Here is a 23571-nt window from a genome sequence, read left to right as displayed (position 1 = left end):
AGCCCGGTCTTTAGTTTATCCTAGCGCCAACGATCCATGACATCAACCATCTTTGATGACGTAGATCAGACTAGGCCCCAGCCTCAGTTGGCTAAGGAGAAGAGGCGTTATCGGCATTTATTGTCAAACAACAAAAACAACAAAAGCAAGGAAAGGTGTCTCGGGAGTATTTGCTCCCTCAAGTTCTGACACATAATTATCAATTAAAGGAATACAAATCAAGATAGTAATCCTTTCTAACCAATTGCAGTTATTGAGTAACTGTGGAGTTGATCTACATTGTATGCAGCTTGATCCCGTCGACAATCCGATTCTTCAAATTCCCATATTCTCCTCAGACTCCAGACCCCTTCAATCTCAAAGATCCACCTTCGATTCTCCACAATCACCATCACCATATCCCAAAATGTCTTCATGTTTTGGCTCAAGAAAATCAAAAGGTGATGATACTCGTCCGCTATTGCCTCAATATGAGGATGATACTTCATTGCAGAGAACGGTTCACCAGAAATTGCATACGTATCAGATGATTAGAGCTTTATCCAAGGGATTTATGCCATCCACTGAACAAGCAATAATCAATTTGAGAACTTTATTGGCATCAGATGTTTTGAATCCGGACAATCCAGAATTGACAGATAGTGGAAGACGATTGATTAAATTCTCGAAGCAATGGCTTACGGAATTCATTGAATTGTTACGAAATAAGAATGATGGAGATCAGATTCAAGACTTTATATGGTTCTTGATACACTCAAGAATCTCTGTCAACACATCAGATCTTATTGAAAGAGCCACAAGCACAAGAGCAAAGGCAGATGCCTCAGCTGGTAAGTATTGTCTATTATATATACAGTCTCCTGATATCTGACCAGTCGCAGCATACGCAAGTATCAAAACTGTTGGTAGTCTTCTATTGACAAACTCTGATTTTCGAATATTCCTCTCAGACCTCAATACCATTGGTCGACAGGTCTTTGCAGATACAGCAAAGACGGTATCAGATGTTGCAGAAGATGCTGCGAATAAAATCGAGCCATCGGATGTCGAAAATGAAGCAATGAAGAAGCCAGGAGAGGAGCGAAGCGAGCCTATTCCCAAAGAAGACCTCCAAGCTGAAGCAAGTGAGATAGGCGAAGTCGTCACAAATGGCTTCAAAAAGGCAGGTAGACAAGCAGGTGAAAGTTTGAAGGAAAACATTTCTGGAGAGCAGAGAGAGACCTTACGATATCGCTTAAAAGAAGCGGTTACCAAATTGACAAAACGAAATGATTATTCGGATTCGGTCAACACAATTGGTCTTCTCATTCAAAGATACGCCAAAGCTTATTCCAGAGCTGTGGATGAATCTATCAGCGCTGTTCAGGATGATGTTGAACCGAACCCAGCCCTTGATCGTGCAGTGAAGAATGGTTGGTCTTTAATGAGTTCTTTTGGTGACAAGGATGCATGGAAAGAACTTGAGAAGCGATTCAACAAAGTTATGGAGCACTCTCAAAAAGATCCCGAATTCGAAAACCTCATGGGAGAATTGGCAAAATCAATTCAACAAATGCTTTCCGATCCAGAATTCTTCGATGCTGCCGCCAATAAGATCGAGGAATTGAAAGAAAAAACCAAGGAAGTGGGCACCGAATCTCCTCTGCGAAAGGATATTGATAATTTGCTCAAACAAGCACGCACAACATTCGATTCAGTGATGAATGATCAAGACGTTTCTAAACTGATCCACACAACGTTGAAAATATGGAACATTCTCAACCCACTCAATAAAACCTCCAACACCGAGCTCTTCACTGATCTCTCTACCGTATTAATACCCATGTTCATATCCGCCATTCAATATGTACCAATTCCTCGTCTCGAGATATCCGTCCCAGAAATTGATCTTCTTCTTGAGAATCTCATCCTCGAACCCGGTAGAACTATTAATCATACCAGTTTTCTACCATATCGGCTCAAGATCCAAACCTATAATGATCTCTCAATTCAAAAAGCTCGATTCCGTACCTTTTCAACGGTGACTTCTGTGGTAACAGTCAAGATTCAAGGACTGTCGATCAAAGCAGATGAAGTTGGATTCTGGCTCCGAGCACACAAAAGTTTGTTTTGGTTAGCCGATGAAGGAATCGCTTCTTTCGAGCTTGATGATAGGGGTATCGACATCGAGTTCGATGTTGAAATCGGCCACAACAAACTTGAGAAAATACTCACTTTGAAAGATACACGTGTTAAGATCCATCATCTTTCATACAAACTCAGCAAATCAAAGTTCGCTTGCTTGGCCTGGTACGTTCTCTTTCATATTTAATCACTCATTGATATACTAACTCAGACCCCAGGATTTTCAAACCCCTCCTTCGTCCTATCCTCCGCAAAACTCTAGAATACCAACTTTCCACCGCCTTGGCCGATTTCTTCCATGCTGCCAATCGCGAACTCCTCTATGCACGTGAACGTCTCCGTGCAACTAGAATATCATCTCCAGATGATATTCAAACCTTTATTAAAGCAATCATCACGAGATTGAAGCCAGAAGAAGATCCGGATCTGTATCTAAATGTGGGAGTTCAAGGGGGTGCAAAGAGTAAAGGAAATGTTTTCAAGGGCGTTTATGCGCCAGGTAGTGTTGTCAAAGTTTGGGAGAGGGAGGGCAGGGGCGCAGAGGAGATCGTGGAGGGAGAGGCAGAAAATAACGGCGGTTGGAGAAATGCAGTATTTGACGTTGGAGGACAGGGACAAGGGGTTATGGGTTGGTAGGGAGGGACATGTGGAACGACGCTATGGATATCGCAAAGGCAAGGTAAAGCCAGGGAGGAATAAAATTGTAAGATATATGACCACAGTTCCCATGTGGACTCGGTTTCCGGCGATTAATCTTTTCTTTTTTTCTTTTTTCTTGACTTACTGACATCGTACGCATCATGGGATTTGGACGGCATGGAAGGTACACAATTGATATTAGCAGGGTATGGTATCATAATATTGTGGGAAGGCGCAGGCGCGGAATTCTTTATTTCAAACAGAAAACACAATGAAAATCAATTTCAACCATGTTCCAAGTCTAGCCAAAGGAATGCATGAATGTGGAAAGTGAGCTGGCTAAGTTGCTACTCTCACACAGATTAATGGCCAACATATAACATGAACTTGAATTCGGAAATTGTCTGGTTCTACTACTTCGAACAACAAATTCTCCAAAGGCAGTTATAAACAGTCGCAACATTGAAGAATTCCTGAACTTAATCTTTACTTTATAAAATGTTCATTGGCTTCATTCGCTTCAACGCACATTCTGAAAACCATCTACCATGGTAGCCTGTCCTTTTTCAATCAATTCTTCTTTCAACTTTGAGCCACCCAAAATTTATCGCCAGACTGACAGCAGTGTCGTATCCTAGCATCAGTTCCTTCTAACATCTCCTTCCATGGTAGTAGCGCAAAATTCTCAACTCTATATCCCACCTTCCAATCCCTTTCTCAAAGCAGTTTTGAACCCATAAATCTGCACTTTATCCCAATCCCACACACCACTGTTGGTATATTCATCCTGACGCAGCTGCTCCAACACTTTTTCCTTACTCTCCGCATAGGCTAGAAGCACTGTTCCTTTTACTTGAGGCGTCTCCCCATCTGGAGGTAGATCATCAAAGAATGCGCCTCCGAAAAGAATGGCTCCAGCTTCGGCTAGCGGCTTTACGCCGGCGAGATGCTGGGGACGGGCTTCGAGAAGTTTTTGGAGCACGTCTTTGTGGTCGGGGAGAATAACTAGCCATTCGTGTTTGCTGGGTGATGGAGTGGGAGTGGGGGTGGTCATGATTTTTGGGATTTATGCTGTGGGGTTCGGTTGTAGGATGAAGGTATGAAGAGATAAAAGTAAGAAGGATGATGAAAGGTGTTGTAGTTCGTTTTATACTCCGTCTGAGATTTGGTGCAAAGGTTGTGGCATATGCGGCACAGAGAATGTATTTGTCATGTCCCCTTACCCGGTACCTTGCCTGATTGACTACATGCAATACAATAGCAGAACTTGACCAGGATGGATGCGGACTCCAAATTCTGGCACAAGGCCTAGAATTACATTCTTCCAGCGGAAATTTGCGGGATTGACAAGTGTTATTGCCTTTGCTAAAATAGACCTCCCTAGGTCTCCAGGCTACTTGTTGTGATGTACTTAACTTCTTCATCTTAAATTCTTCTCTCATCCAGTTAATAGTGCAGAGACATAGTTTGCTGTTATACTACCATGACTATACAGTGTATAATGCGGCGCTGAACGGGTAGCAGGTTTACCAGCTCTTCTCCCTATGGTCTTCCCGAGTGAAATCTCTCTTCGCTGTTGCGGTTCCAGGAACAGGATGGAGTTCTTGTCGAGAGTTGGTGCTCGAGGATTTCCTGGCCACTGTTACTTCTCTTGTGCCAGCCGGTTTGCAATTTGCAAGGTAGAAGTTATCCACATTGCTATCTTCGATTTTGGTTGTTCCTTTCCGGCTAGCATTAGATGATCGAGTGACTCGAGTCCAAGATACGCCCACTAGGCTCACGCAATCCCGAAAATGTCTCAGAGGCTTGACAAGTGGTGAATAGATCGGCATACATGCCACAAAGCAGCCTACGGCAGGATCTATCACCGTCCATGAAAATTTGCTTGTAAACCCTGTGAATGCAAGTCAGCGACAGCTACTTGAAAGATTTGCAGATGTGAAGCTCACAAGTGACGTCTGGCAAAGTTAGGCCGTATTCCAATACTTCGCTCGAGATAACAGCAAGACGGATAATCGCGATGATTATAGTACTTTATCAACGGCTAACCCGGATCACAAAATATATGACAGATAGAGTGACTTACAATGCACCGACTGCAAAGATTGCCATCACACCTATTCTCTTGCGAAGCGAAAGGTGAAGCTTATAAACAGCATTTATTGGGAGTGTTTAAAATCCATACATCGAAGGCAACGTTGAAGGCTTGAGCACCCAAGACAAGGTCGATAAAATCGAGACATTCGCCCGGGGCGGTTTTGATCTAGGCTTTCCAGACAGGCCTGCGCATGGTTATAGAGATTCGGAAACTCCATGTTATGAAAATGCGATGTTACAAATAAGAATGGAAATCTCTGTAGCGATATCATATATGATCCTTTAAAACTACTTATGTGACTTAGGTTGATCGGTGCCAAACGGTCGTCGCCTCCTTCTTATCATGAGATGACACACAAGCTGGCCATGTAATCAATGGTACGGATACTCTAAACTATGTATACTGAATCTAGTGGGCATTACATCCATGTAGCTTTGCCAGTCTACTTCAATCAAGTATTTCTTGGTTGCGAGACAAGGCGGGTCGCAGTGTGTTGATATCGTGTGCCAATAATTCGGCTACGCTGCTTCGGATGAAATAACCGAGTTTTCACGATCTTTTCGAAGTGTCTCCACACGTATTGCAGTCATGAAAAAAAAATGCAGGTGGAACTTTCGTATACATTCTTAAATAAGGAATTTCATAAAGCTCAGTATAATATCTAGGGTTTATCCAGATAAAACTTATTTCATCTGCAACACATGTATCAATGATTGCCATTTCAGACCACTGCGTTGCGCAACAATTTAAGTGAGAGATGCCCCGCTTCCAACGGTTGGTCAGTACTGTTAACGACTCCCTCCTACCGTATCATATTCGTGCCATGTAAGCGCAGATAAGGATTGATTTCCCTGTTCTCTTATGCGGCGCAAGTCTCATCTTTCTTCCTGACCCAAATATAAAATACTCTTGCAACACTTTCCTTTTCTTTCCCAGTCTCGTTTTTGCAATTCAAAGTACTAGCACAGTACTACATCCGAAATATCATTCTCTATTATGTTCCCAATAAAATACGAGTGGAACGTTATTATTCTACACCCTCGTGAAGCTTTTCAAAAGTGTTTCGAAGTGTTCCCTCAGTATTTTTCTGGTATCAAACTTTTAATTGAAGTGGAAATCTTCTGTTTGATGGTGCATTTTTTTTTGATTCAGTTGATATATTGACAAACGAGCAGGCGCAGATCAAAGGAATAGTGCTTTTGGTATGTGCGGAGAGTAAAGAGGAAGTATTGGAACAATTGAAGAAAAATGTATGTATGGAAAGTAGGGTAGAGAATCAGAAGAAGATGTAGATTTGGGGGTTTAAGACAGCGATGAGGAAGGGACTGGGAGGGAAGGCATAGATTTGGGGATTGCAGTAGATTTTGGACTTCCAGATCACAGGAACCTTCACTGGATAGCTTGGTTATAGGATTGGCAGTAAATTTGACCGGTGTAAGTCGGCAATTTTGTTGCGGGACGAAATAATGCTAATAAAAGAATTTAGGATTTTGAGTAAAGGAAGTAGTATTCTATATTATGCAACCATCGATAGGAACTAAAGGGGGGGAAATTATGTGACAAAATGCGTATCCATAATCCTGACAGAAAACGAGATCATCGATCTGTCTTTTTATCTGAACAGAGACCTTGAAATACAAGACAAGCCAAATGCCTAATTTGCGATTCGTATACTTCGCTGCGTTTATTTTTATGCTCTCTTCGCTCCCCTTAGGTGATGTGCAGTTTAGCACCAGACAGTAGACCTTCTTCCCCAGAATCCATATCAACAAACTTTGTGACCACCTTTCTTACAAATAGCTTAAACCCATGCTTTGCAGGATTGAAAGATTATATCATGGCTTGCTTAAACACTTGATTGGAAGATCAAGTATATAATGAAGGCTTTGCATATCTCTTTTCTCGAGCGACTGATGCAGTGTAGAAGCATTTTGAGAAGGCCCTACAAAACCTAATCCGGAGGATAACATCGACCAGTTCGATTGTATGCCTGTTGCGAATCTTTTTTGTATAGATTTAATAGGCTGAATATAGGTGACCCTGGTACAAGCATCAATGACTCCGTCCAACAGAGACCTTGATTTACTTCTTTTGTAATACAAGAGATTATCCAGATTGCTTGGCCAAGGAAACAAAATCTTCTTGGTGATTTCCCGAAACTTTTCCGTAAATATTGCAGCGACAGGGAAATTTAACAGAGATTGCTCCAATACCTCTGTAGTAAGTCTAACAGCTTCTTCATCATTTCTTCCCAGTTCTCTATTGATCTTGGGGGAAAACCGAACGACGATATCTGTCAGGTTCAGTATAGCGAATACTTGTAAGACAGGCTGGTAGGCACAACTGTAGTGAGCACGATAGCTATCAACGACAGCAAGACCTTGTTGTGCGTGTTGCCAAACGATTGAACTTAGGCAAGAGGTATCGAACAGTCCGAAGTCTAGAAGCGGATAGAGGAGCTGGACAACGGCTGTAGCGTATAACAAACTGATCTTTTAGTGAGTGTGAAATTGTATTAGGAAGTCTTTTGAGTCTTACTGAAGCGAAAGCACATGGGGTAACATCTGCGTGTCTTTGTTGTCTGTCTTACTGATGATACTTGGCAGAAATTTACGCCAAGCTACCAATTTACCATAGAGATGCAGAATGTCTGAGGCCGCTATTCGAGAACTGTCGGTATTATACATCAGAATATTAGCAGTCCGAATTATGGCCATAAGACTCATTTTCTCTCGATTGGTTGTTGCAATGAGGCAGTGGCAATTCGTGACGGTATCATCATCCTTAGGATATCTATACATTCCCCATATCATATTATCAATTTCGGCTTCGTTTTTTTGGCTTTCCTCGATGGATTTCGTTTCAGGAACCTCTACAATGAGAGCCGCTGGCATCCTGAAAGTTACCTGAGCCCACTCACTAAAATTGTTAGTTATGATAACATACATGCTCAATTGTTGAAAAGTCATTAACTTACATATTTAAGTTATTAATGCCAACGACGGTGTCACGCCAAACTTGCCGGTACGCCTCACTGACAAGGCCGATTTGTTCCAGATTCATTAATGAGTTACTTGCGACTTCCAAGTATGCTGAGGCATTCATCCCATATCCTTGCGCGCAGTCTATCAAGAAGAGAATTGCAAAAGCTTGTATAGTCATGAGACTCATATCTTCGGCATCGATATTGTGCTTTACCATATCAGCAAATTTCTGGCCTAGCTCCTTGTAATTCGTCTTGTCGCTTTCCAAGATTGTATGCAAATAGCATGCCATTGTGCAGATAGCATTGAATAGAAGGGGCGAGCAAAACTCATCTGAATTGTTCTGCATGCTATTTACAAAATGCTGCTCATTGAATAGGGAATGAGAAGGGTGGACCCAAGTAAAATATAAGGAGAATAAGTGATGGAGAACATCTTCATCTGCAGTCACTGTTGTCCAATGGAAATCTGATGTCTCTAGACCATCAACTTCATTGTCATTAATTCGCAACGTAGATAGCTGCTCTTTGACATCGACAGTGGTTTCTAGCCATTTTGCTATATCTTGAATAGAGTCTCTGTTCCTTATTCGATTAAGGATTTCGCGTTCATCATCCGCTACTGCAAGGCTTTCAAACACCTGTTCTGCCATGCGGTTGATTGCATGGCTCTCTTTGAGTGATTCGACTAGTTTCTCCTTCACAATTTTGGTATGAGTTTCATAGAAGCATTCTCCAGCTTGTAATTTCTTGATACAACGACTGCAAGGCTGCTCGCCATTACACTGAACAGAACTGTCAGTAGATTAAACTTTGGGCTGTAGTATTTTCGCTCCTCCAATGCTGCAGACTATATACCTTTGATCGGGCTATTTTACAACTGTTGCATGCATTTGACGTTATCAAACATCCTCTTTTACGTTTAGAAACCTTCTTTCCCTCACTATGGATACCGGCGGATGGTTGTGTGTTGGCTGAGCTTTCATCCTGACCGTTGGATATATCCTCGTTTTTGGAACGCGGAAGAGAGCTGAGCAGCATTTTCAGGATTTTGGAATATTGCTTTCAGTCGAAGTATGCGACGACCGTCTGGCAATGGTGTGAAAACATAGTTTGCTATCATTTTGGGGTTTGAGTTCTCCGGACAAGAACCTCTGTGTAAGATCTGGCTGCCCTTGTGTAATTTTCCGTTAATCATCGATTTTAGCCATGTATCACCATTCTTTCTATTACAGCTGTACCGACGTACTTGGCAGGTATTATGAATCCACTTGCGAGCCTGCCAAATGAATACATCTGTCAATCGAACGATCTAACCTGTCTAAGCGAGAACTCTAATAGATCATGTCACTATGAATACCTATCAGAACAGCGTTGTTAAAGCAGCGAGTGCTGTTTATGTGGCAGGTGCGTAGGGTAGATATTTATTGTTATGGATTAGAATTACATATCGTATATGAAGTGGGCAATAGCTAAGTAGGTATCTAATAAACAAAGGTCGAAGCGCCAGTCAGATGTTGATTTTACCGATTGAAGTCTGCTTTCTTTTTTACGTCGATGTATAAAATCGTGGAAAGAGCTTCCGAAGGCCCTAGTGTTACCACTAAGAAACACTACTTCCCACTTTACCAAGCACGATACAATACAAAAATTGAACCGAATACAGTTTTTGGCATCTTTCATACTACAGCATACCATGATTGGAAGATTAGGAAAATCTTCGTACGGTACGCTGCTTCAGTGCTCTCGAAGTAGTGTCCCAGCTCTTACCACGAAACCAATGACCTTAAGCCACCGTCACATTCACATGTCACCCTCACCATCGCTCAAATCATCATCGACCACACCGCCCATTCCCCTCGTTGGTCTTGGAGTATTTATCATCCATCCTACTCACCCGCTTTCCACGCGCGAGAATCCTATGTATCTCCTCGGCGAACGCATTAATTCGACTGCAGCCAACACGTGGGGTCTTCCAGGCGGACACTTAGAATTCGGCGAAACTTTTGAAGAAGGTGCATCCAGAGAGGTTTTGGAAGAAACCGGGTTATGTATTCCACCCAAAGAACTGAAGTTTTTTCGCTGTAGAAACCTGATAATGAAGGAGGAAAAAAGACATTTCGTGTCAGTTTTTATGGTAGGAGTTTGGGATGGGAAGGGGGAAGGACCAAAAGTGATGGAGAAGGAAAAGTGTAGAGGGTGGGAGTGGGTGAGTTGGGAAGAAACGAAAGAGTGGGTTGAGCTGAAGAATGCTGGAAGGAAGCTATTTCCAGGGATGGGGAGCTTGATTAAAGAACTGAACGGCGTGGCTCCTCCATCGTGACATGGGGTTTATAGAGGCCATTTGAGCATTTGGGAACCCGAAGTCGTACAGGCTGTATTCAGGCTTATGCAACACTTTCAAGTATTCTCGGTACGATGTCCAAATGCGTAGTGTACACAGCATATAAGACTACGTCGAGAAAGTCATACCATTTCTACCTCAAGGCAAGCGTGCCTGAATTTTAATCGTGCTCTTCGAAGTTGTCAGCACCAGGCTATCCACTATTAATCAAGATTATTGCAAAGATTCTCTGAGTGATGAGTAAATATTATCAAGATGTCCTGGTGGTCTAATTATTCCGATAAATTTCAGTACGACGACCTCTCAGAGGCTGATTCGATTCGACTTTTACTCCTCCACCCAGGCACACTAGGATCCCCAATTCAAAGTGATCTCATTCACACATCATTAAGTGAATGTCGCTGCGACATCCATGGGAATTGCACAGCTCTTTCCTATGTTTGGGGCGATGCAAATGATACAATCCACATTTTTGTTAATGGATTTCGATTTGTTGTTACCGCGAATCTCGCCGCAGCTTTACATGATTTGTGCGATGAGAAGCGACAGCTACGGCTATGGGCCGATGCTGTTTGTATCAACCAGAAGAACAATGTTGAATGCAGTCAGCAAGTTGGCTTGACGAAGGAAATATATAGCTATGCTCAGAACACAGTGGTTTATTTAGGAGCTTTGGTAGAACGGACGAAGTGTTTATTTGAGCTCATGCACTAACGAGATCCGGACAGAACCAAGTTTTTAATAATGGCTGATGACGCACTTAATGATATCGTGTCAAGACCATGGTTTACTAGGGTCCGGGTGTATCAAGAACTAGTTCTTTCAAATATGGTATTTGTGCAACTTGGACGAATGTGAGTTCCTTGGGATTATCTCTGCGAGGTTTTGTTGGACAGATATAGAGACCCGAGAGAGCGAAATAATCCTCCCAAGAATAGAACAATATTATCAACGCCCACGTTGGATGTATGCCACGACAAAGACTTAGATATATATCCGATCCCATCCGAAGACCTGTCTTTATCTCCCGAAATGACTGTGATAAGTTGGTTATCCGAGTTCATACGAGATCCGATGAATACTTTCGACTCTTTCAGAGGCTTTTTTACTGTATACCATTGCACATATCTTGGCAAAGCATGGGTTGACCATTCATTAATATCGAGAACCATAGAAGTGTGTATTGGAAATACATCACACCTGTATAGCACAACCAATGGTCCTAGTTTCAATGATAAGTGCATCGCCTTGGATATCATTTGCCATTTACTCTAATCTCTGAACCAAAGATCCCCAATTCGAACTCTAGACTTCTTGTTTTCTCATCAAATACCATCTGTTCCTCAAAACAACCCTCCGACTCTCATTTACCTCCGTAAATCCGAACAATAAACACCTCAATGACCCTCTACTAAAAACTCTCCACCTTTCACCCATCCGCTCTTTGTTCCTCAATACCCCCTCATGACTTTTCATCTCACTTCACAGACCTCAAACACAAACCACGAATCATACGCCAACAGTTCACTCCGCAAGACTTTCCACCCTAATCAATGTAAACTCCTCACTATCTGCCCATCTCTCTCGCCCATTAACCCTCATCTCTATACACAATTTTGCACAAACATACATCTCCCCTCAAATCTCTCCTCTCCTCACATCCCACATCTCATCTCTAAACCACTTATCCATCTATTCATTCCAACATAATCATCTGTATAGCTACCTTCTATCTTCTCATCCAGTAACAAACCATCCCACAACATGGCATCTACCAAAGTAACCACTGCTCTTATTCTTCTCCTCCTCTTGTATAGAAGAACACACAACAAACCCCAGAAACTCCCAGAAATCCGAGATCCATCCTCCTGACAAGCGCACAGCTACTCACTTGCAGCTACCAGCTACCAGATACCAACTACATCACTGCACCCAAAGACAGAGAAAAGAATAACAAACTGCGTATAAACCACAACACCCGAAATGACTCCAAGATGTATATCTGCATAACCTTGTATATCCACAAGAATTCAGAGATCTGTAAATGATCGAATAATTAGGTAATGAGACGGAACTACTAGATACATTTCATTTCCACGCCTGGGCATTCAAAATTCAATAGATGTGAAAGATATGCATTCGCCTAACCATCTGACAATCCTCTCTCGTCTCCCCTCTCCCCTCTCACCTCTATCTCATCACTCCATCCATTTCCCATTTCCTGTCTTCCAAACCATGAGATGCAAACCACAATAAACCGAGTGTATACGTGTATCATGAACACAACTGTGTATTCACCCATCACTCATCACCCCCCCACCATATATCCATGCACGTATCGACTTGACAGTCCATATCTCCATCTACCCTCCTTCTCCTCCATACTCTCAATACTGTGATTAATTGGACAGACATACACATTTTATATCCATCCCATTTCCAAAACCTAAAGTACCTATTTGATCTATACATGATATTCACGAATCAACACTTAGGCAAGGAACCGAGGAATCACAATATCACAACACCACCACATCACCAAATCAAACAATCAAACAATCATTAAAAAATTACTTTCAACAATATATTCATCCATCCACAATTCCATCCACAATTCCAACGCATTCCAATGCTCCTCCTTCTTTCCCTTCAAATCAATAATCATTCAAGATACAGATCAACTCACTCTTTTATCCATGTACTTCACTCCACTTCACTTCACTTCTTCTCATTTCATAACTTCCCTTCCTATCCCATCTCCTAATCTCAATCTACATCCGCTCTGCTCTACTATTTTTCACCCTGTTCTACCCCAACCTCCCCTTTCGCTTCCATTCTCGCTTCGTCATCCACCAACACATTTTTCTCCATCCCCTCTTCCCACCTCAAGCTCTCCTTCAAAAAAGACTAAAAGAAAATCCTCTCAAAGAAAGTTCCATCGACACTTCACCCACACCCCAAACGCCAGTCGTCCCACCGTCTCACGGCATGTGTATATTTTGAGCTCCATCCCATTATATTCCGAACCCAAAACGCTTAGTCCACAGCCCTCAACCCAAAATTCTGTGAACAAACGAAAAAGTAAAACTTCCTCCCTCCAAGTAATGCTACTACAAATGAAAAATGGAACAAAAGAAAATCCTGTCATGCTAAATGCCAGTGCCATGTCTGTGTAAAAACCAAGTATCCACCTGTTCCGCGACCCCATAAATAAATTATCTCTTCAAATCCTCCCAATCACCCAACAACAGCCTCCCCTTCTACTCGTCCACCTCCCTGACCCAACAAATTCAATTTCGAACTACTTCCCCCTGACCCCCTAATCCTCCCAAACTACCCATTGAGTTTCTGTTCTTCTTCTTCGCCTTCACAACGCTCTGAGCATCCTTCTTCTTCGCATCGGCAGAATCTTTTTCCGCTGCTTGTTGTGAACTAAAATCTTTCCATTTGCGCCAACCATCAAAATCGATCAATGCTTGCATGCATCCCCATTCCATAACTTTACGTTCGAGCCACACGAAGTTGACGGGCTGTGCAAAAGTGTGTTAGTACATCATTCAATAGATTATATATGTAAACGAATTACGATGGAATAAACAAACCTTTGTCAAGAAATCATTACAACCCGCCGCCAACGCCTCATGTCTATCACTCTGCAACGAACTAGCCGTCAAAGCCACAATAATGACCGGACTCTTGAATAATACTGTACTTGGCAATCTATCACTTTCCTCTGGTTCCTCTTCCGCCGATGTTTTTTCGCTAGGTGCACTGCTACTTGCACTACTGCTAAAAACTCCAATACTATTGAGCCTCTCCAGTCTGCGGATTTCCTTCGTGGCCTCGAGTCCGGACATGATGGGAAGTTGGATATCCATGAGTACTAAATGGAAACCACCGCCTCTCCACTTATTCACGGCTTCGCGACCGTTCATTGCAGTTTGCCAGCGGACTTTAAGACGTTTCATGAAAGCTTCCAGAAGTTTCAAATTGATAATGTTATCTTCAACGATGAGAACATTGATTGGGGGGACGGCACCATTGAGCATGCCTGCTGGTAAAGAAGGATGATCGACACCAACTTTCTTTCTAGTTCTTTTTTGTGGCCGAGGGGACGATACTCTGGGAGGAGGTGTAGCGACTCGTTGTGGTGCAAGTTCCTGGTTTGGAGCAGGTGGTGTTGGAAGTGGTGGGGGAGGGGGAATTGCGGATTTTTCTGAGGCACTTGAGTGAGTTCTTGATCTTGGGCCACGTTGAAATTGCGTACCATTATTTGTAACAGGAGGTTGAGTGTGTCCACTGATAACTGTAGGAGAAGAAGTATGAGTTCGTCCTATCCTTGGTCTCGAGCTATGATGTCTTCTTTGAGCCGACGGAGAAGGTAAGGCCGGTACATGACCAGTTGTAAGTACGGACATAGCGTGTGCTATCAAGGGCGCTGTATTCTGGTTTCCATTAGGGACCGGGATACTGTGCGATAAGCCTGGAGAGGGAACCGGTAATGGCATAGGTGGGAAGTAGTCAGATCCAGCTTCAGTAGGCCGTGCTTCTTCATAATATACCGGATGTCCATTGGGCCTAGGAGATGGTTTTGGTGTTCTTCTAACGGGTACATCAATTACTAACGCTTCATCCACTGTTTGACCACCAGGAAAATATGCATCGAGTGTTCGGCTCATCGGCTCTTCTGGTCCTAAAATTCTTTCCTGCCTCTGTTGCTCTCTTGGTATAATCCTTAATGTAACATCCGGCGCATCAAAACTTCTTCCTAACGAATTCGCATATTTCTTCAATATCATATCTCGCACATCATCGACCAAATCATCCTCATGTATTGTAACTAATGTCGCAGAAGCACCGGGCCTTTTAACCCATATCTTTCGAGTAACCATCGCTGCGCTTATCGTTAAAGCTCCGTGATTGGAAAAATAATCAGCACCAAGAAATCCTCCCGTTGGTATGCTGTTGTTGACTTGAGGTCGTGCCGGTAATTCTGCTTCTAACAAAGTCTTAATTAATTTTGTTTGTTGATGGGGAAGTAAACTTTGTCGTCTAGATAATTCGGGTTTTCGAGGCGTAGGTTGATGAGTAGTGCTGTTTGAACTGATAGGGCTTTGCGGTATCGAATTACCAAATTTCACGTCTTTAGGTTCTGGATGCGGCTCGTCCTGAATTTCATCCTTTGCTTCTGCTTCCTCCTCTTCGTCTTCTTCCAACACCCGCGGTATATCTGTATTCGGAGTTAGAAAATCTGTTGACGTGGAAAAACTATCGTGTTTATTATTCTCTTCTTCGATAATCAATTTTGAATTGGCGAAAGGTTGTTGTTTGAAATTTGGTGTTGATGGTGAAGTTGTCTGTGAATGTTGATGAAGTTGTTGTTGCAGATCGCTACTCATACTATTTTGAAAGTTTAACCTTAGTTCGGCGCCAATTCCATCTCCCTGTTGGTAGCCTTCTCCTCCTCCTCCTCCCCCTCCCCTTTCCCCTCCGTCCCCTCCGCTTCCTTCGATACCGATATTATCATTATCGTGAACTTCAACCTGAATTATTTCTTCAAACCTTGACGTTTCTTTTGGACTTTGATTACGACTTTCAACCATACTATTCCGATTACCAGAACCTGTACCCGTACCATTCCTTGACGACCCATTTGTTGAACCTCCATATATCGATGTTCGATGCAATCTGAAACTCGCTTTTTCTCGTAAAGTTCGAGTTATCGATTGTTGATTCTTTTCTTCTTCTCCCTCTCGAGAAGGATTCTTTTCGTCATCATTATTCGCGGACCCTACCGAGGAAGCATGTGAATGTCGTCGTTGAAATTTCGCTCGCAATCGTGTTTTTAAATCTCCTATCGTCATTTGGAATCGTTGAATGTGATTCTTCTTCTCAGGCCTAATAGCCTTATGAGATGGTAAAGCCGTCAAATCCTTCCGTTTGTTTTTGAGATTGAACCGAATATTGCTCTTTTGTGATGAGTGAAACTTTCTCAACAAAGCTATTGGATGCGCGCGAGGTCGTTGAGGGATCAAATATAATGCTGTACAATGATTACACGCGACATTCGGAAGTTTTTGATTGAAGGGTAGAAGGGTAAAAGGGTAGAAGGGTAGGTACAGCGATGGCGTTGATTTCGTGGATTGGTTGCGTTGTGTCCCTACTCGGTATCGCGGGTGAAGTAAATAAAGTTGTCGTCGCAATGTAAATATTTATGTATGTATTTATTTATTTATTATTATTGGGGAGGAGGGAAAGAGGTCCAGTTCAAAACACAAATCAAGAATCAAGTACAGACAGAGTGAATCTCGTCGACGAATGAAAACGAAATTGTAGACCAAGTAGTAAGTAGTAAATACATATTATATAGCTATCTACCTTACTCATTACCTTCCCTTACCTAGGTACTCTTTCCATCCCATTCCCATCTTCGTCATCGTAACTTACCATGCAAATCTCAATATTCCGTACCACCTAATAACCACCTAATAATTAATCACTGCTAATCTCGCCTTTCGCCCACGCCAGCACATTATCAGAAATCTAATTTCACTGGTCTATGCCCATTTGTTTACTCCATAAAAGCAAAAGAACCGAATCGGACCAGCTAGATAGAACATGACCCCGGCAGAAGAAGAAGAAGAAGCAATGGCACATCATTTCCCCCTGCTCTTTTTTCCTTTTTGCCTATTACAGTTGCTGCTCTCTCAAGCCAAAGTCTCTCTCTCCTCTTCTTCGCCTCGGGCTCTAGCCACAGATCTACAATTCCCCAACTTTCTCAGAGAGGACGTTCTACTCCCACCTTTCTTCCAATCGAAAGCCTCAATCAGCTATCAAACCCTCACCAAGCCCTGCGAAACCACAACTAGGATCCTTTCCATCCACGCCAGAAAGCGGAAGCATCGCACTGCACTACACTAACCAACCCCATAGCGCAGCAGCACCCATCCATCCCATCTCCTCGCACGCCCCAACTCTCCTCCCTCAAATCCAGCAACCGATCCTCACCCACTCATCCATCCTTCTACAAGCACCACCCGACCATCTAGAACCTCCCCCAACGACGATCCCCCAACGTGGAAGACGCACATCATATCATATCAAACCTCTCCCTGATCTCTGCGCCCTATCTCACAGACACAATATCCCATTTCCTCCTACACTACACCTCCCAACCCGGTATCGTGCATACACTACTACCGAGTACCTCCAAAACATCCCTCCTAAAAAATCGTATGATGTCTCTCTCGACTCCCCAACCACATCTCAACCACATCTCGCCCACCTCTCATTAGGTACCGTAACTCCCAAATCAATGTTTCACTCCCATCACATCACATTACATCACACCTACACTCCCCATACCAGTACCTATATTTACAATTTCCATCCTTCCATCTCCAACCATCGCCCCGTAGACGTGTGTAATTGAGTTTCGTTGGGTACCTACACTTAACCCTATTTCGTCACTGCATTCCCCATAAAAATCCGTGAACAGTGAAACCGAGCGAGCATGCCGCGCAGTATCGAAAACGCAGTATCAAAACTACCTGCATAGAATCTCGATCCCCATACCAAGCATGCCATGTGCCTAGTGTATATAAGAATCCAGAGATGTCGATCGCAAAGCCATCGCGTGAGTCAACGGGTCATTCGAACAGAAGTAAAAAGAAGGACTCAGTAGAAGAATCTAATTCTGAGCGTGACACACTCTTCAAGTCTACCTATATTTACAATTTACTCTCATCACATCGCTAACACTCATAAATTCACTCCATCTGGATCAATCTTCGAACGTTGAACTGCATTTATGATAAATTAGATACTTATAAATGTATACCAAATTGTGTTCCATTCGCATTAATTTGTCGTCTGTATATAACCCATCCATTTATTGTACCCAGCCTGATGGCCTGCCCTATCCTATTGATCCATCTCCTCCTCATTCACGTCAATATCATTACCCATTTCCCCAATACGCAAACATCCTAGTTACAAACTCCTCTCCCATTCCTCCCCTCTCCCTCGATAAACCCTACGAAAAGGACAATCCTTATTCCATCAATACCAGCCCCATGCCATCCCACGTCATGCCTCAGACCCAACCCTACAAGATATCACAGCAGAACGCTCTCACGCAAGACCCGAACCATAAGCGAGCGAAGGAAATCAAAGAAATCTCACGCGCACACAGCACACAGCACACAACAAGAAAGGCAAAAGCGCTCATCCCCAATGATTCGAGAGACTTTTAATTCCATTCCATTTCATTCCCAAAATCATCAAATTCCATCCCACTATTCCATTTGTTGTTTAATTTTTACTCCCTCCTTGATATAGTTTTCCCACCTCGAAACGTAACACCCCATGTGTAGGAAACGAAAAGCAAACACCCATACCAAAATCCTCGCATAATATCAAACCGCACTTCAAGACCCCCAGATTGTTGTTTCGCCGTAAATGCCAGGAGACAAAAACAAAACAGCAAAATCCATGCCTACCCGTTATTACCATTTGAACATCCGAGAGAGAAAAAAACAGTAACAGACTCCTCCCTTGTTGCCGTTGCCGAGATTCAATTAGACCCCCGCAATATGTGCTGAAAGCAAAGCATGATAGCAAGGTGGTCAAAAACTCGCTCCCCTCCGTCCAGAACCTGCCTTCCGATAAATTCTGCAAAGGTTCCATACGCCTGCCATGCCAAGCTTATTATCGATATTCTTTTTGTCCATTCCCACCCACCACGCGCAAACATATGCAGATATCAATCAATCATACCCCTGTCCTTTCGCGCCTGTTTTCTATGTTCATTCATGTTCCCAAACCCAATTTATCCCCATACCGAAGCCTGTACACCAAGATTCTTGTTACCCCAAACACCGCTCTTAGATCCCCAGCCTAATCCACTTTCAGTCTGCCCTTGTGGGTTGGGGTTTGACGCCGCGGAAGTCGTTCTTGCATCCTTGGATTCAGTAGTTGAATCATTGGCAGCAAAGCCATAGCTTAGTGGAGATGGCAAAGGGGTAGTGGATCGCTTATTTAAAGCTGGATTAGCAGCTTGACCACTAGGTCTAGTGCCAATTGGAGCCACGCCGCTAGCGGGAGCCTTTCCTCCTTGGCGTGGTGGGGACCCACCGGGGGAGGAAGTCGAAGTTCGACTAGACTGTTGGGCAGCAGATTCGAATAAGCTAAAGCTGGTAGGGTTGGACGATGGAGAGGATGTGCTGTTAGCACGAGATCGTTGTTGACCTGGAGCCTGTGCTGTTGCGGCGGATTGAGACTCGGTAGCATTTTGCTGATTTGAATTTTCCGCCTGGCTAGCTTGAGAATTGAAGTGCTCAAAAGCAAGAGGTGAGTGTCCTCTAATAGCACCTGGTGCAGCATTAAGGGTCTGCGAGGTGGACCCCTGATTGGTTGGGCGCGGGGTACCATTTTCATCGAAATTGCCATTTTCGGCAGTGAAGGCTGGACCTTCTCCATAGAGAGCACTTCGCTGGCGGGCAATCAACTCACGACGTTCTTCCTCGCTCATACCGCTACCTGGGCTTGCGATACGGTCTGGTTTGCCTCCCAAGATTTCAGCTGTAACGCCTTATTCCAGTCAGTAAATGCGCATAATAGATCTCAAAGATAAACAACAAAGACAGTTTTTTCTTTCAATTTCACACAGGACAGTTGTAGGCGAGATGAAAAGAGTCATGAAAAAAGTCATGTACAAGATTTTGACAGATAAAAACGAACCACTGGGTAAGAGCCGCTGGGTACAGGGTATTTGACAAATAGGACTTTTATACATTGGAAGAGGGTGGCCTACTTCGATTATATTGCTGCTCTTGATGATAGTTGCGCAATTCTCTCTCACGCTGAGCCGCCATTCTCCTCTTCGCCTGCATCACTTGTTCGGCTTCATTTGCGCCTCTCGATGGTTGGTGTCGCTGGTTGGCATAGAAATTCTGAAGATTGGATCCCGAGAAAGACCGAGCATCACCGAAATCGCTAACCGAATGGTGTCGTGGAGGACCAGCAGTCATTCGAGGATCTAAAATCAATAGTTAGGGCTAAAGAGTTCCAAGTTGTCGTCTCTGAAGGTGAAGCATACCGAATTGTTCCGGAAAGGTTCTCGAAGCACCAACCATTGGCATGGAATCACGACGACCACCAGCTGGTAGGTTGAACATTTTTCCACTCTTGACTAGATTGTCAATGGCACGGTCGACCTCTATATTTTTAGACTCATCAGCTTCTTGATCATGAACTTCCTAGCACATTCATCGAGACCATGTAAGGATATAGATCAATCCCATCATAACCCAAACACCAAAATCCTATCCTGCGCAAGACAAAAAAGGCGAATAGACCAATTGCTACGACCAGTGTATTTCATTGAACGTACCCTCGATTTGTGTGCTGAAAGCAGTGGAGTCCTCACGCGGAACAACTGAGCTGGCGCCTGTAACACCCGTTAATTGACACTCTGGCGATAACATCAAGAGTTTCCAGACATACCAGAGCGAGCAGGTGGGGTTTGTTGCTCCCAAGAAGGTTGCCCAGAGGCAGACCATTGCTGATTATCGTAATAAGACATTTTTGGTAGATTTGTCGATTCGAATAGATGTTTCGAAAGAACTGAGGGCCAGCAGGGTGCTCGATCTGATTGAAAGGAACGTATACGACTAAGATTGTCGTGAGTATGGAATTCTATATAATGATTTCTTGCAATTAGTAATGATCGATTGAAGGAAAGGCAATATCCTCCAGATATGATACTTGGAGGCAAAATCCCTCGAAGATTGGAGCGCATACTAGGAGAAAAAAGGCTTTAAAGCAAGTAGCCGAGGATTGAAAAATGATATTGTAATAGCAGCGAAAGCGGCGTGTGGATGGTTTGGAGGAGGGGAAAGAAAAAGCGAAGCAAGAGAAAATTTGTGTCTCACTACTAGATTTTTTTTTATGAGGGAAAAAAAGTTCAACTCACCAAGAAATGAAAATCCAGCAACCACAACAACAATGAATGAGACTGAACACCTTATGGAATACAGCAACAAGTATTCGACCAGGAGAAAGGAACAACCAAAACTACTCCGAATGGCAAATGTTTATATATGTATATATATATATATAGTATCGCTGGATAACGTATTCTAATGAATATCGTTATTTCTTTCGTTGATGTCGAGAGATAGGAGTTCGAAAAGAGGTCGGAAAGAGGTTCAAAATCGTGTTGTTAGGTAAGTGACGATAATGAGGGAGGGAAAGAAAAAAGAGGATGGAAAGAGATTAATCTTTTTTTTCTCTGGTGGATGTACGATAGATACTAAGGTAGGAGGTATGTTTAACGGTTAGTAGTAATAAGTGGTAAGTACCTGGGTAGTCAAATAATGAAATTTGGAATCGTAATCTAGGGTACAAGAGAATACGATATCGTAACTGAATCGAACTGAACTGGGTGGAAGGAAATATAGCCAAGAAGGAATTTATTACCAGTTTACCAGTTTGCCAGTTTACCACTTTACCACTTTACATACAATCTTTCACTAGTCGATTTTCATACGTTTCCTCTTCCCTTTCGCTTTCCCTTCCCCCTAGTTGGTCCATGAACAGGTTAATAATGTCCCTCTTCTTCTCTAATCATCTAATAAGAATTCCTTTGGTCACTTGATGAGCGGGTGGTTCAATCAAAAATGGCGAATGGTTACCCTTTTCGGTGGGGAGAGCCGGTATGAGGGAATCGAGGATGATCCAATTCTGACTACTAGCGAAATCTCTTTTTGGTAGATCCGTGAGTTGGGAGTGGTGGAAATCTTGCGATAATTTTATTACTTCGGGTGGTGGTGCAGTAGTGTGTATTTGATGAGGAGTGGATGCGTATTCTGCTGACAAGGGAAGAGCAGAGGGGAAAGAGAGGAACGAAGGAGGGAGATGAGAGGTGAGAGATGAGTGATGAGTGATGGATGAGGAATGAATCCGAATGATTGCTCTTACCAACAGCCAACAGAAATTCGATAAAGTTATATTCGATGCAGAGATTCATACCTACATCATCGTCTTTTCTCCATGGCTCTGTGAAGATGAATGGCCAGTCATTGTAGCACTGTGTTCTGTTTCTATGTTTCAACGTCTTTTGTCTATATAAAGCTGCTCTCTATTCGTTGTATAACTGTCTTGTTAAGGATGTGTACAATCTAGCTGTCTCCTCCTACCGCTACCACTTACCTACTGATGTCGCGTTCTACACATTCGTCAGACACTTAAATCGTACAGTCACGGTTCTCTAGCTGTCCCTCTTCCTGTAGACCCATTCCCCCCATTCATTTTCTTCCTAAGTATTATCGTTGTGTCAGTGCTTCCTTCCTAACTATTTGTAGTACTAGTTTTATTTATATATCAAAAGGTACCAAACCACTACCCGGTACTTAGGTATTCTCCGTAACATAAGAACTATATTAGCCCAGCAAAAAGTATCATATCTACTTTCCTCTTCCATCCTTCATTTCCAACTCATTTCCCTGATCGTGTTCTCGACACCTATCAAACATTGATATTGATATCGGTACGCGGTTATGGAGCTTGGTACGGAGATAGGAGAGTTGCATCATCACTCGGGATAACAGAAACTTTGATTTGATTTTGGTCACTGTGTCCATCAAACGAATCGGATCAAGGCAAGAGGGGGTGGTTATACCACACTTTGTCCCCTCGTCCCTCTTTACATGAAGATGGGTTTGTGCAGGAAAAGCCGTTGATAAGGATCATGATGACCTACCTTGACCATCTATTTCCATGTGTAAGGCTGATTTCTCATTTATTCAGGATTAATGGTGGTGACAGTGTATCACTCACTTGGCTCATCATGAGATATCATTTCTATTCAGCCTCATGGTTAAGTCTTGGTCGGAAGTTCTAGATGTTGTTCCATCTCTTCCCAAGTTCTCAGACATTCATCCCATTTATCCCTCAAATTGATGAATCCGTCCTCGGAGCTTCAATATTGATTGATTGATGCTAGCACACCTCCCTCTTCAATCTTTACTACTCGGCCCTAATCTTTTCTAAAATGACCTCCACAAAACTACACGGACAGAACAGACTATCCAAACCTTCAAAGTGCATCAAATTCGTTATTTAGCGATAGCTTCTTTCGCTACACCCCACATTCATCTTTTGGTCTCTCCACTATTCTCTGGATCTCTGAGAGTTTCCGCTCTTCTATCGAACAACTTTCCTCAATGGAACACACCTAGAGCCCTAGACCGTACGATAACCCGCCAAAGTGTGCACGTTATGTCTTTGATTTCACACAGTCCGAAAGTGTAACTTTGAACCCTCTGGATTTTGACTGACAAACAATATTCATAGAAGGAAATGTTCTTCTCTTACCTTCTG

General features: G+C 43.0%; 7 protein-coding genes across 7 annotated transcripts; 2 read left to right on the top strand and 5 right to left on the bottom strand.

The window, feature by feature from the left end:
• Nucleotides 1-406: 406 nt before the first annotated feature.
• On the top strand, nt 407-2760 carry Bfra_002021 (putative bactericidal permeability-increasing protein; the record flags this gene model as incomplete). Its single annotated transcript, XM_037332446.1, has 3 exons — nt 407-830; nt 882-2289; nt 2343-2760. 3 exons carry the CDS (start codon nt 407-409, stop codon nt 2758-2760), a joined length of 2250 nt encoding a protein of 749 aa, XP_037196600.1.
• A 694-nt stretch (nt 2761-3454) lies between these two features.
• Nucleotides 3455-3817, bottom strand: Bfra_002020 (putative ycii-related domain protein; the record flags this gene model as incomplete). The annotated part of the gene is made up of 1 exon (XM_037332445.1): nt 3455-3817. The coding sequence occupies one exon, from the start codon at nt 3815-3817 to the stop codon at nt 3455-3457; it is 363 nt and encodes a 120-aa protein (XP_037196599.1).
• A 472-nt stretch (nt 3818-4289) lies between these two features.
• Nucleotides 4290-5053, bottom strand: Bfra_002019 (putative integral membrane protein; the record flags this gene model as incomplete). The annotated part of the gene is given in 5 exon segments (XM_037332444.1): nt 4290-4657; nt 4713-4795; nt 4850-4908; nt 4949-5026; nt 5042-5053. 5 exon segments carry the CDS (start codon nt 5051-5053, stop codon nt 4290-4292), a joined length of 600 nt encoding a protein of 199 aa, XP_037196598.1.
• A 1643-nt stretch (nt 5054-6696) lies between these two features.
• Nucleotides 6697-8885, bottom strand: Bfra_002018 (putative c6 transcription protein; the record flags this gene model as incomplete). The annotated part of the gene is made up of 4 exons (XM_037332443.1): nt 6697-7348; nt 7400-7780; nt 7839-8629; nt 8703-8885. The coding sequence occupies 4 exons, from the start codon at nt 8883-8885 to the stop codon at nt 6697-6699; spliced, it is 2007 nt and encodes a 668-aa protein (XP_037196597.1).
• Nucleotides 8886-9540: 655 nt separating this feature from the next.
• On the top strand, nt 9541-10902 carry Bfra_002017 (putative nudix protein; the record flags this gene model as incomplete). The annotated part of the gene is made up of 2 exons (XM_037332442.1): nt 9541-10149; nt 10480-10902. 2 exons carry the CDS (start codon nt 9541-9543, stop codon nt 10900-10902), a joined length of 1032 nt encoding a protein of 343 aa, XP_037196596.1.
• A 2576-nt stretch (nt 10903-13478) lies between these two features.
• Bfra_002016 (putative response regulator receiver domain-containing protein) lies at nt 13479-16052 on the bottom strand (the record flags this gene model as incomplete). The annotated part of the gene is made up of 2 exons (XM_037332441.1): nt 13479-13718; nt 13791-16052. 2 exons carry the CDS (start codon nt 16050-16052, stop codon nt 13479-13481), a joined length of 2502 nt encoding a protein of 833 aa, XP_037196595.1.
• Nucleotides 16053-19018: 2966 nt separating this feature from the next.
• Bfra_002015 (uncharacterized protein) lies at nt 19019-20773 on the bottom strand (the record flags this gene model as incomplete). The annotated part of the gene is made up of 5 exons (XM_037332440.1): nt 19019-19779; nt 20003-20227; nt 20288-20407; nt 20582-20638; nt 20695-20773. 5 exons carry the CDS (start codon nt 20771-20773, stop codon nt 19019-19021), a joined length of 1242 nt encoding a protein of 413 aa, XP_037196594.1.
• Between the last annotated feature and the right edge of the window lie 2798 nt (nt 20774-23571).

This window comes from Botrytis fragariae (genome assembly GCF_013461495.1).
Source record: "Botrytis fragariae strain BVB16 chromosome Unknown tig00000006, whole genome shotgun sequence".
In the NCBI taxonomy this organism is placed as follows: Eukaryota; Fungi; Ascomycota; class Leotiomycetes; order Helotiales; family Sclerotiniaceae; genus Botrytis; species Botrytis fragariae.
The sequence above is the reverse complement of the archived record's forward strand: the minus strand, read 5'-3'. Positions and strand labels throughout refer to the sequence as shown.